This window comes from Strix aluco, chromosome 18, assembly GCF_031877795.1.
Source record: "Strix aluco isolate bStrAlu1 chromosome 18, bStrAlu1.hap1, whole genome shotgun sequence".
NCBI lineage: Eukaryota > Metazoa > Chordata > Aves > Strigiformes > Strigidae > Strix > Strix aluco.
The window spans coordinates 16820055-16833018 of NC_133948.1; the positions used below are offsets into that span (position 1 = coordinate 16820055).

General features: G+C 57.7%; 2 protein-coding genes across 2 annotated transcripts; one reads left to right on the forward strand and one right to left on the reverse strand.

Annotated features, from left to right (window-relative positions):
• The first annotated feature begins 343 nt into the window (after positions 1-343).
• Positions 344-2609, forward strand: LOC141931654 (uncharacterized). The gene is made up of 6 exons (XM_074844061.1): positions 344-561; positions 769-935; positions 1299-1430; positions 1635-1750; positions 1847-1967; positions 2042-2609. Exons 1-5 carry the CDS (start codon positions 476-478, stop codon positions 1964-1966), a joined length of 621 nt encoding a protein of 206 aa, XP_074700162.1. The 5' UTR covers positions 344-475; the 3' UTR covers position 1967; positions 2042-2609.
• A 7361-nt stretch (positions 2610-9970) lies between these two features.
• Positions 9971-10857, reverse strand: LOC141931667 (kelch-like protein 10). Its single transcript, XM_074844085.1, has one exon. The coding sequence runs from the start codon at positions 10780-10782 to the stop codon at positions 10339-10341; it is 444 nt and encodes a 147-aa protein (XP_074700186.1). The 5' UTR covers positions 10783-10857; the 3' UTR covers positions 9971-10338.
• Positions 10858-12964: the final 2107 nt, after the last annotated feature.

Below are 12964 nucleotides of genomic sequence, written 5' to 3' on the forward strand. Positions count from 1 at the left end.
CTCCTGACCTGCCTTTCAGATCATGTCAGCCTCTTTTCCTGTCCTTCAGACTGTCCTCATTGGCTCTCAAACTGCCAAATAGTGAAAAGCCTTCCTCCAGCTTCATCTTCAACTCAGCCCCTCAGCTCCCAGCCTCCCCCCTGACCAGTGGTTGCACTGCCCACCCTTCACACCACCTTTCTCCCCGCAGCAAGGAGGAGGGGCTCGGCCAGGTCACCTTTGGCTCCTCCAAAAAGAAGGGGCAAAAGCGCCATCATGGAGCAGATGACAGCCCTGGCGCTCTGGCTGCGAAGGACAAGGATGAAGTCTTCGAGCCCCCCGAAAAGAAGAAGAAGACGAACCATCTCCCTCAGGAGAGCTCAGTGCCCCTCGCAGAGAAGGCGGCGGTGGACAAGTGCCCCGGCAGTGGTGGGAATGTCAGTTGCTGGAGAGCAGGCCCAAGCAGCAAGTGTCCGAGCCCAGAAGTCACCTGGGCATGGAGCCCACCTCTTCCCTCAAGAAGAGGAAGAGGAGGATGGAGGAGGCAGGAGAGTGCTGCAGCAGGACACTGTCCTCGGGCAGGTCAGGGGCTGGGGTCACACCTCCGCTCTGCCTGCGGGCTGGCTCCCTGCGCTGCCACCGGCTGCACGGAGCTGGCTGAGGGTGGCTCCCCCCTCCCCGAGCGCAGCGCTGGGGTGCAGGCGTCCCTGTCCCCCATTGCCCTGTGGGGAGCTCAGACATCCCCCTCGGGCCTGGCTGGCGCAGGCTGACCCCAGCTGCCTTCCCCAGCTCTAGGGAGGCCGAGTTGGAGCCGCCGAGCACAAAGTGGCAGCGGACTGTGGCGCCTGAGGCTGGGCAGAGCGACCAGCGCAAGCGCAAGTGGAGGGAAATCCTCAGCAGCCCGAGCCTGGAGCTGCCAGCTGCCAGCAAATTCTGTGCCACGGACAGCAGCCGAGGTACGGCCATGCGCCTCCACCCTGCCTGCTCCCCTGCCCACGCAGCCCCTCGGAGCACTGGGGCGCAGTCACCAGCGCTTCCTGGTCCCCACCACGGCCCGGTGGGTGCCCGTCTCCCTGCCCCTGTCCCTGGCTGAGCTGCCACAGGCCTGCATGCTGCTTGTGGCGGGGAGCTGCCTGCTTGCACCCTGCCTGAGGGTGTGCTCCTCTGGGGTGAAGATTTACCCCCCAGCTCCTCCCTGCCCCAACACCTTGGGGAGATCTTGTTAGTCCCGACAGCGTCTCCTGGGGCGAGATCTGCCTTGGCGATGGGGCAACACAGGAGCTGCCTGCGGCTTGTCCTCACCCCGCCTGTGTCCACAGGGACAGCCCGTGACCGGCTTGGACGGGCTGGAGATGACTGTGGGGCTGGCGCAGCACCCGGGAAGCTGGCGGTGTCCAGCGTGGTGGAGGAGCTACTCAGGGAGTCCTTGGACAAGGCTTATGGCAAACAAGGTAAACCCCGCTCGCCTGGGTGGGCAAAGAGCCACGCGGCTCCCTGGCCTTGAGCCCCGGACGTGGGCAGAGCCCTCGGTGCTGGAGCCTGAGCTCCCCCCAGCACCAGTGCGGGTGGCTGCGGGGGCTCCTGGAGCCGGCCGAGGGGCTGTTGGGGGGTGCCACAGAGCGGGCTGCTCCCCCCCTGACCGTACTGCTCCGCAGTCTTGGCCTGGTATGGCGGGGCCTCGGCCGTCAGCCAGGATGCCATTTGGGATGCGACACGGGCCCGGGGCGAGACCATCATTGACAAGTGGGACGAGGAGTTTGACAGAGGGAAGGTGGGTGCTGGCCCCGTCGCGGGCTGGGGTGGGTGGGAGGAGGCTGGGGGGGGGACTCTGCAGTCTGAGCCCAAGAGCCTTCCTGCCCCTGCACAGGTAAAGAAGAGCAGACAAATGAAGAAGCGGGGGACACACCGCTTCAGGCCCTTCCCGCAGCAGCAGGACAAACGCAGGTTCTGTTCTGCCAAGTCCTCCAGCCTGAGCCCCCAGCCCTGAGGTGAGTGAGCCCCAGGGCGGGCAGGGAGGGGGACAGCTGCCCGGCGGGGTGCTAACGCCGCCCTTTCTTCCCAGGTCCCCCAGTGGGCGAACGGAGCAGTCCCGGGTCAAGGACGGGCCGGGGAGCGGTGGGGACGCTGACCCCGAGTGTCGCCAGGGCCCCAGCCCTGGGGTCAGGCCGTGCTTGGCGTCCGTCCCCTGCCCTCCCCTCCTCGGGGCGGCTCCCCGCTCCCCTCCAGCTCAGCAGGGGCCTCTGGAGCTCTGACCGCCCAGTCCAGGCCCCTCCACCATCTCCTCTGGGCCTGGAGCAGCCCCTTCGCCCCCACCCCCAGCCTGCACTTTAAATCTCGGGGGCTCCTGGGAGGTTCCTGGGCCAACCACCGCCCCGGGGCTGCGGCTGCTCCCCTGGGCCTGGCTCCAGCCCCTCTTGACCTCCTGCTCTCACGAGTGGTGTCCCCCAGGGCTCGGTTTTGGGGCCACTCCTGTTTAACATCTTTATTGATGATCTAGACGAGGGCATCAAGTGCACCCTCAGTAAGTTTGCAGATGACACCAAGTTGGGTGGGAGCGTTGATCTGCTCGAGGGTAGGGAGGCTCTGCAGAGAGACCTGGCCAGGCTGAAGCGATGGGCTGAGGCCAACGGGATGAGCTTCACTAAGGCCAAATGCCGGGTGCTGCCCTTGGGCCACAACAACCCCCAGCAGTGCTACAGGCTTGGGGAGGAGTGGCTGGAGAGCTGCCAGTCAGAGAGGGACCTGGGGGTGTTGATTGACAGCTGGCTGAACAGGAGCCAGCAGTGTGCCCAGGTGGCCAAAGAAGGCCAATGGCATCCTGGCTTGTATCAGCACTAGCGTGGCCAGCAGGGACAGGGAAGGGATCTTGCCCCTGGGCTCGGCACTGGTGAGGCCGCCCCTCGATGAGTGGGTTCAGTTTTGGGCCCCTCACTCCAAAAAGGCCATTGAATGACTCGAGCGTGTCCAGAGAAGGGCAACGGAGCTGGTGCAGGGTCTGGAGCACAGGTCTGATGGGGAGCGGCTGAGGGAACTGGGGGGGTTTAGTCTGGAGAAGAGGAGGCTGAGGGGAGACCTCATGGCCCTCTACAGCTCCCTGAAAGGAGGGTGCAGAGAGGGGGGATGAGTCTTTTGAACCAAGTAGTAAGTGATAGGACAAGAGGGAATGGCCTCAAGTTGCGCCAGGGCAGGTTTAGACTGGATATTAGGAAGCGTTTCTTTCCAGAACGGGTAGTCAGGCGTTGGAATGGGCTGCCCAGGGAGGGGGGGAGTCCCCATCCCTGGAGGGGTTGAAGAGTCGGGTTGACCCAGCGCTGAGGGATCTGGTGGAGTTGGGAACTGTCAATGTCAGGCTGATGGTTGGACTGGATGATCTTCAAGGTCTTTTCCAACCTAGACGATTGTGTGATTCTGTGATTCTGCTCCGTCCCCGGTTGGGACCCCTCACCCCCCCCTTTCCCCTCTGCCTGTTGCAGTGAAACCCTCAGTTCCCCCCCCTCCCCATCCCCATCCCCATCCCCATCCCCATCCCCATCCCCATCCCCATCCCCATCCCCTCCCCGCCCGGCCCGGCCCCACGCTGAGCGCGGGAGGCGGTGGCCGGTCCCCGCGGGCTCGGGGCCACCGGACCGTGGCAATAAACTCTCGGTGTCTGTGAACCGGCTGCTCTGATTGGTGGGGCGGGGCCGGCCGGGGAGGGGCGGGGATGGGGGGGGCGGTGATAAAGGGGTCGGGGCTGGGGGGGCGCCGCCCACGGCGGCCTCAGCGCCTTCGTCACGCGGGCGTGACTGGGGCTCCGGCTCCGGCTCCGGCTCCGGCTCCGGCTCCGGCTCCGGTCAGTGCGGGTCCGGGGGGCTCCGGGACCCTGCCTGGGCCGGGCCCCGGCGGGGCGAAGGGCCGGGCTGGGTGCCGCGGCTCCGGGCAGGCAGCCGGCGGGGGCCGGGGCTCGGGGCTCGGGGCCGGGGCGGTCCGTGACCCGCGGAGGGGGGGGCGGGTCTGTGTGCGTCTCCCGGTTTGGGCCGCGCCGCTCCCGGGTGGAAGAGCGGGGTCTGCGGCTCCTGGTCGGGCTGGGGGGGCGGCGGAACCCGCGCCCGCAGGTGCCAGGGGCGGCTGCTCACCCCGGCGTGGCCGCGGGCACCGGCCGGGCGGGGCCGTGGGGCGGTGGAGGAAGTGCCGGGAGGAAACGGGCACCCGGTGCCCACAGACAGCGCGGAGAGCGGGGCCCCCCCGCAGCCCCCGGCGCTCCCGCTTCGCGGGCGGCGCGGCCTCATCCTGGCCTGGGTCTCGGCCCCAGCGGCCCCGCGCAGCCCCACTGTGCTGCCCTGCTGCCAGGCTCTGGGACCCGCTGCCTGCAGTGTCAGTGCTGCCAGGCTCTGGGACCCGCTGCCTGCAGTGTCAGTGCTGCCAGAGCATTGGACTCTATCGTTGTGGGAGAGTGGGACATTTTGAGAGAGAATGCCCAGAGTTAAAGAAGGAAGAGAAAGTAATTCCGATCATGAACTTTGAAGACATAGAATAGAGGAGTCAGGGGTGACTCCCAGCTCAGCTGTACCACGCGGTGTGGCGGGGGCTGGCTGTCACGGAGCCCGTCTGCTGCCTCTCCATCCATTTGATGTCAGAGCCGCTCAGGTGCCATCAGCCCCAGAGCCAGCATCAGCTCCAGCACCACACGCCAGGCTGCCCCCCGTTTCACCCACAAATTGCCCTATGCCCCCAGATCCGTGTTTGACCGCCAAATGCCCCACTTTTCCCACAGCATTCCCCCGTTTGACCCCCAAACCCAGCTTTGACCCCCAAATCTTTCACTTTGACCCCCAAAAATATTGCTGTTTGACCCCCAAGTCAGCCTCAGCACCCCAAAAATTCTATTTTTCATGCCAAAATCCATCGTGAATCTCAAAATCCCCCAGTTTCACCCAAAAATCTGCTCCAGCACCCGCAAAGCCACCCAGTTTCACCGCAAAATCCTCCTTGAACTCCAGAATCCCCCATAAAAGTTATGAGCACAGCACTATTTTTTGTTTGGATTTTTATCTCTTTTAGATTTAAAGTTTGAATTTAAAAAAATTTAGTTGAATTGATGTGGAAAACATGTTCAAATCACCAAGAATAAGCAAAGTAGAAGCTACAAAGAGTATTCTGGCTTTAAAGCGTTTCGTATTTTTGAACCCAAATCTACAAATGCCCTAGAAAAATTATCTTTTATTACTGTGCCACAAATGTTATGATCCACACCTTCTAAAACATTATTGTCGAAGTTGTGTGGTAGAGACGCAGGCGATCAGTGGCTGGGCTGTGGCCTCTCAGGCCATGGATCTCCTTTTGTTCAGAAGACTCTCAGGCTGCAGCAAGCGCCCAGGCGTCACAGCGAACACGGAGGGTCTGAAAGAGAAGTCAGCAAAATAAAAAGAAGGAATGGGCAAGAAAAAGGCAGAAGCCTGAATCCCGTCTGTCCTAAATAATGAACTGCTCAGCTCCGGGCTGGCCGCACAGGCCACCTGCAGTTCAGGGTCTTGGGCAGAAATCTTCTGCAGTTTGGTATTATCTCCTTCCTCACAAACTAAAAATAAACCAATAAAAGGAGACGCCTGTTCCTTAGTTCAGTGAAGGGAAAAGCAACTTCTCTTGAGGTCTGTTTGCCTCTTTTGGAGGATGGGCCGGAGCCCGAAGGAGAAGAGCGCCCTGACAGCAGCTGCTGGGCAGGCTGAGGGGGTGCGGGGAGTCTGCTCCCGGGGGAGCTGCGCCACTGTGTGTAGCTCAGTCGCTGTTATTGGGGGTCTGAAGCCAGTTCCCAGCAGGCACACCGTAACTCCTTGCGCTCTCTCTCTGCCCGCTGACTGTCCCGGTACCGCTCCAGATGTGCAGCCAGTGGGACGCCCACCGCTAACGGGAGATTCTCGCCTCAGGACGCCGCAGCCCCGAGCTTCGCCCTGCGCTTGGCCCGTGAGGAGCCGCGGCTCCGGCTGCAAACCCCGGTGAGGGGGGGATGCGGGTGTGGGGCTTGTGCAGGGAGCGCCTGAGCCGCCGGGTGCTGGGCGGGGGCAGACCCGTGCCAGCCAATTCGCCTTTTAGCCCCAAACGCCTGTTGGCAGAGATGCCGGTCTCCTGGGGGCAGTGGGGACGTGCTCCTGCCTCTGGAAAAGGTGCCTGAGTTCCGGGCGTGAGAAGGGCGCTGGGGTTTAGCGGTCAGGGTTGAGGCAGGTGTGGAAGATGGCAATAGCTGTGATCTTTAGTCAGAAAAAAAATATTTGTATGTTCAAGAACTTTGTTTCCTCTCTTCTGCTAATCCAGTACGGAATATGAGCCAAAAGAGGAAGCTGGCGCTGTACACACTGCACACTCCTAAGTCTTCGTTTTAAAGTATGTGTGAGGTCAAGCTAGGACATGCTTTGCAATTTGTGTATTTACTGCAGCGAATTTTCTGCTCTTCCTGGCTGTTTCCTGTGGTTTTCAGCTGGCTTTACCTCCACAGAAAGAAATACTGTGTATGTGGAAGAGGCCGTTCAGAATCTTCCCTTAGGAGGGTTTTTTTATGTGCTCTGCTTTTAAATGACAATCTGTATTATTGATGCCAGTGTTTACAACAGCTTTCTGATTCCCTGGTTAAAGTATTCTGAGCCTAATCCAGCCACATGCGTTGGTGGCTGGGAGAAAGCCAACAGGTCGTCACAGCAAACGGTCCCAGCCGAGTCCTGACGTGGCTTCTGCAGCGGGGGGACGGGCAAAGGAAGGATGCTTGTGATTCACTGTGATTTTGCAAAGAGTCTTTGAGTTCTAATTTCCATCATGTTTTTACTCTTCCCTTCTTTCCAGGGAGTGAAACTGATTTCAGCTCTTCAAGAGGCATGCGCAGTATTTAGTGCCTGAACACCACGTGTCTGCTGCTGGAAGCAAAAGATCTTCTTTTTCTCACAAGTAAGCAAAGCAATTTTTCCTGGGTAGCGCAAGTGTTGCTAGTGCAGAGGTAGACTGCTGTGTGAGGTCTTGCAGCTAAGACATACAGTATCAGCACTGTGAGTTTTAAAGCTGTTTGGGTAACTCTGGTCAGCACTTACACTGATGAGAACTGTGATAGGAGAAAGGGGAAAAAATGCTGTGTTTGAAAAATAAGAACTGTGACTATGCCAGGTCAGCCGACTGGTATATTTTTGTTGTTTATTCATCAAATACACGTGGGAGGTACAGTCAGGTAAGCCAGAAGAGGCATCGGCTGGAGCGGAGGAGACAGCTGGGTGTATGTTAGTGAACAGCAGTACTTCTAACCAGTTGCCCTTATCCTTTTGCTCTTATCACTGTTCTCTCTCTGTAATAAACTGTCAGCTCAGCAGGTGCCTTTCCAGATCATGATCTTATTTTTTGTAGGAAGGAGGAGACAATATTGCCTGTGATGCTTCTTTCTTAAACACCCTTGCCCAACCTTTATATAACTAAAATTGGATGCAAATAAAAACCATTATCATAGTCAACTATCTAAATGAACCTTTCATGAAAGATTTCTGTAAGGTTTCTCCCTATCACGTGTGAAGTGCAAATCCAGACAGGGGTGTTGGGATGGAGCCGCGCCCGCTGTGCTCCACCCAGGCAACCCCTGCTGGTTCCATTTTTGGAGCGGGCGGAAAGAGTTCACATGGACAGGACTGTTTGCTGCCCTGTGTGGAGGAGCTGGCAGGCGGGCTGGGACCGGCAGCAGGTCACCCCTGTGCTTAAGTCAGAGACGTCTCCAAGGTCGCAGGGTGCCCCGGTGTGCAGAGATCGGCAGAATGATGCTGAATGAGCAGTTTCCTCTCTGTGTGGTGAGACTGTTAGAGAAACAAACATTACTAAAGTGCTCTCTGGGTTAAATCTAACAAGTAAAGGTACTGGCTGGGGGAAAAAGCAATACTAAGTATATGAAGGCCTAAAATCATCTTACGTGCAGTAAGATTCTGTATCATTTCGTATATTATTGTGCATTTAAATGTAACCTTAAATTAGAGCCTGCTGAGCTACTGAATTGGACAGAAGTGCTCTGTAGCAGTGCTCCTTGCAGTGCATCGCACAGCCTGTGCCAGTTCTGCCTCACACAAGAGCTGATGCTGTACTGTGCAAAGTGGACAGAGATGTCTCCTTTGCAATGTTCTCTTTTAACTGTTTGACGTGAGTGAAAAACTGGGCTGCACTTAGTGGTGATCATGACTTAGTCAGGAACTGAGCTCGAGGGCTAAAGCGGCGCGGTGTGTACAGTTTGATTCAGTAAGTGTGAAAATTTGCTCTGCTCACATATTAAGGGGACCGAAGGTCCATGTATCTTGCCAAATTCAGCAACTTAACTCTGAAAGCAACACCTCCTCCCTTGGTTTTACATCTTCTCAGCTCCTCTCTTCGATGTGGCACAAGCACAGCGTGATGAACCCAGTCACAGGCTGTACATCGACTGGATTTCACAGCGGGGCGGTTCATAGCAGCAGTTTGTAACGCCCACGCTCACCCTCTGACTGCCTTAGCCCATTGCTGCTCTCGACACCGAGTTTGGCAGCCTGGCTTTTCCTGAACAGCCGGGCTGCTGATGGATTTATCCAAACGTGGGTGTTTCTTTCTCCACGTGCTGAAAGCAGTGGCAGAGGTTGTTGGTGCCGTCTGTGCTCATGGAGCTCCTGCGGGGAAAATGTGTCAGGCGTGTTTTCACGCTTGTGATGGGTGACCCCTGAGTCGTATCAACTTTTAAATTGGGTAATGTCCGTCCTGGGTTGGTCTTCTGCTCCTCATTAAGGGATTATACAAAGCTTTTGCTCTGTGGGGAAGTTCCAGAATTTATCAGGGACATTTCTGTATTAAACAAGCCTTGTTTTTGTCAGTATGACCAACTGTAGAAAGTAGTATATGGGGCTTTTCTGCCAGTGTCACTACTTAACTTCTGATAAGTATGTGTCATTAAACCCGTCATTTGACAAATCATCTTGCTTATGTTAGGTTAATAGTAACAATAGTGATAAAAATGTGACTTTTTTTCATACAGCCCTTCTCATCCTTTATAAAGGACAATAAGGTTTGCTATGTCCCTTTGTAGATGGGGAAATGACTATAGAAAGATTCAATGACTTAAAGACACATTTCATGTAAGAAACAGTGACTGTGAGCCAGCAACGTGCACTTGCAGCCCAGAAAGCCAACCGTGTCCTGGGCTGTGTCCAGAGCAGTGTGGGCAGCAGGTCGAGGGAGGGGATTCTCCCCCCTGCTCAGCTCTGGTGAGACCCCCCCTGCAGTGCTGTGTCCAGCTCTGGGGACCTCAGAGGGGATCCCCCAGCTCGAGAGGGTCCAGAGGAGGCCACGAAGATGCTCGAGGGGCTGGAGCACCTCCCCTGTGAGGACAGGCTGAGAGAGTTGGGGGTGTTCAGCTGGAGAAGAGAAGGCTCCGGGGAGACCTTAGAGCGGCCTCCCAGGACTGAAAGGGGCTACAGGAAAGGGGGGAGGGACTCTTGATCAGGGGTGTAGAGACAGGACGAGGGGTAACGGTTTTAAACTGACAGAGGGAAGATTTAGATTAGATCTAAGGAAGAAATTCTTCCCTGTGAGGGTGGTGAGGCCCTGGCACAGGTTGCCCAGAGAAGCTGTGGCTGCCCCCTCCCTGGAAGGCCAGGTTGGACGGGGCTTTGGGCAACCTGGGCTAGTGGAAGGTGTCCCTGCCCGTGCCAGGGGGTGGGACTGGATGGTCTTTAAGGTCCCTTCCAACCCAAACCATCCTGTGACTCTATGACAGGGCAGTGATGGGTTTGCCAGGTCTGCTGGTAACTCGGCATCTGGGTCTGTTGTGATCTCCTGGGCTTCCCCTGCTGCCCTGGGCTGGGTTTGGTCCCTGCTCTGGCTTTCTCCAAGGGCCGGCAGTGGGGTCTCTCGCCGGCTTTGAATGATGGCGACACTGGAGATTCAGGGGTCTGTAAACACTCTGAAAAAAGGAAATACAGACAATCTCTTGAAACTGCAACCAAATTCTCAGCCAGTGAGGAGTGTTCAAGCCCTTATCATTGTGTTTTCCTTGTGTTATTCCATGGGCTTTTCAGGAGAAGGCGCCGGCTGTGTGCAGTGAGGGTTGCTGCGATTGCTATGGAGGCACCACCGGAGAAATGGCTGTAACCTGTTAGTGGAAGGTGCTGCTTGTCATGGCACAAATGGGGTTAATACACAAGAACAACCTACCCAACCTCCAAGCAATTGTTCCTCTCATGGGGTGTGTTCTAGTTGGTTTAAAAGAAGGGAAAAAAACCCCACACAACAGAAACCACCATACGGACTTATCATGTCATGTTTCACTGTAGGTCGAAGAGGTGAAATTCATCCAAGTAGAGAAAACCAGGAGGACGGACGTTGTCTGGGATTGGTGCCGCGTCACCCACGCGCGTGGGAGCTGCGCTGTGGCTGCTGCAAGGCTGCGTGGCGCTGCTGGCGTCTGGGCAGGTTGTGAGCGACCCACCTCTCGACAGCCTCGCAGACGGCGTCGGCTCGTGTCCCGCCGCGCTCGGCCTGCTCGACGAGGAGACTGAGCTCGGGGACGGAGAGGTCGAGCAGCTCCGCGGACACCCGGGTCACCTCCGCGAAGTGGCGGAGGATGAACGCGTCGGCCGCGTCTCGCAGGTCGGGAGAGTGATAGCACCCTGTGAGCCTCCAGATGCTGATGCAATTTTCCAAGCAGAGCTGGGATTTGAGGAACTCGCAGCACAGCCCGACGATGCCCATGACATTGAACTGGTCTGCTGCCATGAGCAAACTCTCCACATTGTCGGCCGTGACCGGCACTGTCCCGGTGTAGGCGTAGTTGATGATGAGCCTCATCGTGTCGGGTGAAGTGCCGGGGATTCTATATACTGTCTTCTCGGCTCTGTTGCACCTGCTGCTGAACAAAGCCCTGCAAAACCAAAGCAGCGCTGGGGGGAAAAACCAGCTTTGCTGGGTTAAGCCCGGACCCCGTGATCCCCTGGGCCGCCTTCCCCGGGGACCAGGGTGGGCACCCGCAGTAGCCGTGCCGGGAGGCCGGGCAGTGGGTTAGTGCCTGTTTGACAAGCTGGGGGCTGTAAAAAGGAGCCACAGCCTCTGGCTGTGGCCAGAGAGCGACAGGGCGAGGGGTCCCCTCGCTTCAGCAAGAGCAGCTGCGAGTAACGGCCTGTGGGGAAGGAAAACCTCATGCCCGAGGGCTGCCAGCCCTGCACCGCCTCGGGGCTCGTCAGGCACCGCCTCAGAGCTGCTGGTCGGTGCTGGGCTGGGGGTGATTTCTGGTGCCCAGGGAGGGACCAGGACCACAGGAGCTGCTGGGTGAGAGTTCAGTGCTGTTGGAAGCGCTGGAGATACCCCCAGGCGCTGTGACCCAGGCCAGGAAATGCCGTTTGTCCCCATCCCCTCCTGCGTCCAGCACCGACCTGAAATAGTCACTGCAGCTACAGAGGACGGTCTTGTGAGCCTCGAACTTGACGCCGTCCACGCTGATGGTCACGTCACAGCCGTTCGCCTCCAGGCAGCGATCGCTGAAGCTGGCACAAGCCATCTCCCTCACCTTCCTCTCCGGGCGTGAGGATGAAGAGCTGGCTGGTGCTGAGCTGTCACCCCTGCTGCAGCCCGAGGCAGTGGCAGGTGCTTCTCCCTGCGGCGCTGCGGGGCTTTGTTGTGGCCCTCCAGCATCGTCCTGGAAACCCTGCCCGGTGGTTCTGGAGTTGCCCCATTATGATGTCACCCCCTCACAACGTCACAGATGCGGGGGAGCGGGACCGGCCGTGAGCCCCTCCGCAGGCGACGGGGTCCTGGTCCTTCCGGCCCCTGGCTCCATGGCTGCTATCGGCCTTCACTCAACCGCAGCCCCGGTGACCCGGGACCCCCATCCGCCCCATTTCTGCCCCATTTCTCCCTTAACCTTCATGGGTTAAAACCTCCTGGGTGGAGCCTTCCCGGGGGTGTGGCCTCTCCCCAGGGGGCGGAGCCTTTGCTCTCCCCCCCCCCCCCCCCCCCCCCCGCAGCTGTGGGTCTGTCCCGGTGGGGGCGTGGCCTGACCACAGGGGCGTGGCTTGTCCCAGTATTGTCCCAGTAGGGCTGTGGCCTCCCCTGGGGTGTGTCACAGCACAGGGGTGGAGCCTTCACTGTGTTTCCTTTTCCAAACCAGGGGATAAATGGGGGCTTTGAGGGGTGTGGCTTGTCTTGGTGGGTGGGGCCTGCTGCAAGAAGGGTGTGGCCTCTCCAGGGGGTGTGTCCCACCTTGAGGACAGGGCTTTCCCCACTCTCCCTTGCCATAATTGATTATTGAGTGCACTAGCAGGTGTATTCCATCAGGGCCCATGAACTTCCATATGTCCAGTTTGCTTACGTATTCCCTAATCTGATTCTCTTCCACCGAGAGTACGTTTTACTTGCTTCGGACTTTTCCCCTGATCTTCTGGGGCTGCGATTCCTGAAGGCTGGTCTTCCCAGTAAAGATAGAAGTGAAGAACTCGTTGATGACCTCGGCCTTTTCCATGTCCTGTGTCACCAGGGCCCCTGAATGGGGATTGAGCAGCAGACCCACACTTTCCCTAGTATTCCCTTTGTTTACATCCTTGTAGAAATCTCTCTTGCTTCCCTTCACATCTCTTGCCAGATTCAACTCCAGGCCAGCCTTGGCTTTCTCAGCCCCATCCCTGAATGATCGGGCAGCTCTTCATTCCATCAGCCATCATACCCTGCCTCCATCTCTTGAACGCTTCCTTTATATGTCTGAGTTTACTCAGGAACTCCTTGCTCATCCACACAAGCCTTCTGCTACTTTTGCTTGATTTCTTGCTTGTTTGCAGGAAATATATAAGAAAAAACATATGTAACAAAAACATGTCCCCTGTCTTATCTACTTTGCTTTTGGGGTGAGGACTGTGGGCTGCTATCCCCCACTTCCATGGGTTCCTCTGCTTGTGGTGGCAAGCTGGGTGATGCAGAGGATGGCGCATTTCCTCTGTGACTGAAAGGAGTGGGATTTCCACCCCTCCACATCTGCTTGTTA

What these genes read in the sequence shown, in the direction of transcription:
- LOC141931654 (XM_074844061.1), top strand. Translation starts at nt 476, where the DNA reads ATGGAGCCCACCTCTTCCCTCAAGAAGAGGAAGAGGAGGATGGAGGAG. An exon ending in AGGACACTGTCCTCGGGCAG is followed by an intron (nt 562 to 768) that starts GTCAGGGGCTGG and finishes TGCCTTCCCCAG; the next exon opens with CTCTAGGGAGGCCGAGTTGG. An exon ending in CAAGGCTTATGGCAAACAAG is followed by an intron (nt 1,431 to 1,634) that starts GTAAACCCCGCT and finishes ACTGCTCCGCAG; the next exon opens with TCTTGGCCTGGTATGGCGGG.
- LOC141931667 (XM_074844085.1), bottom strand. Translation starts at nt 10,782, where the DNA reads ATGAGGCTCATCATCAACTACGCCTACACCGGGACAGTGCCGGTCACG.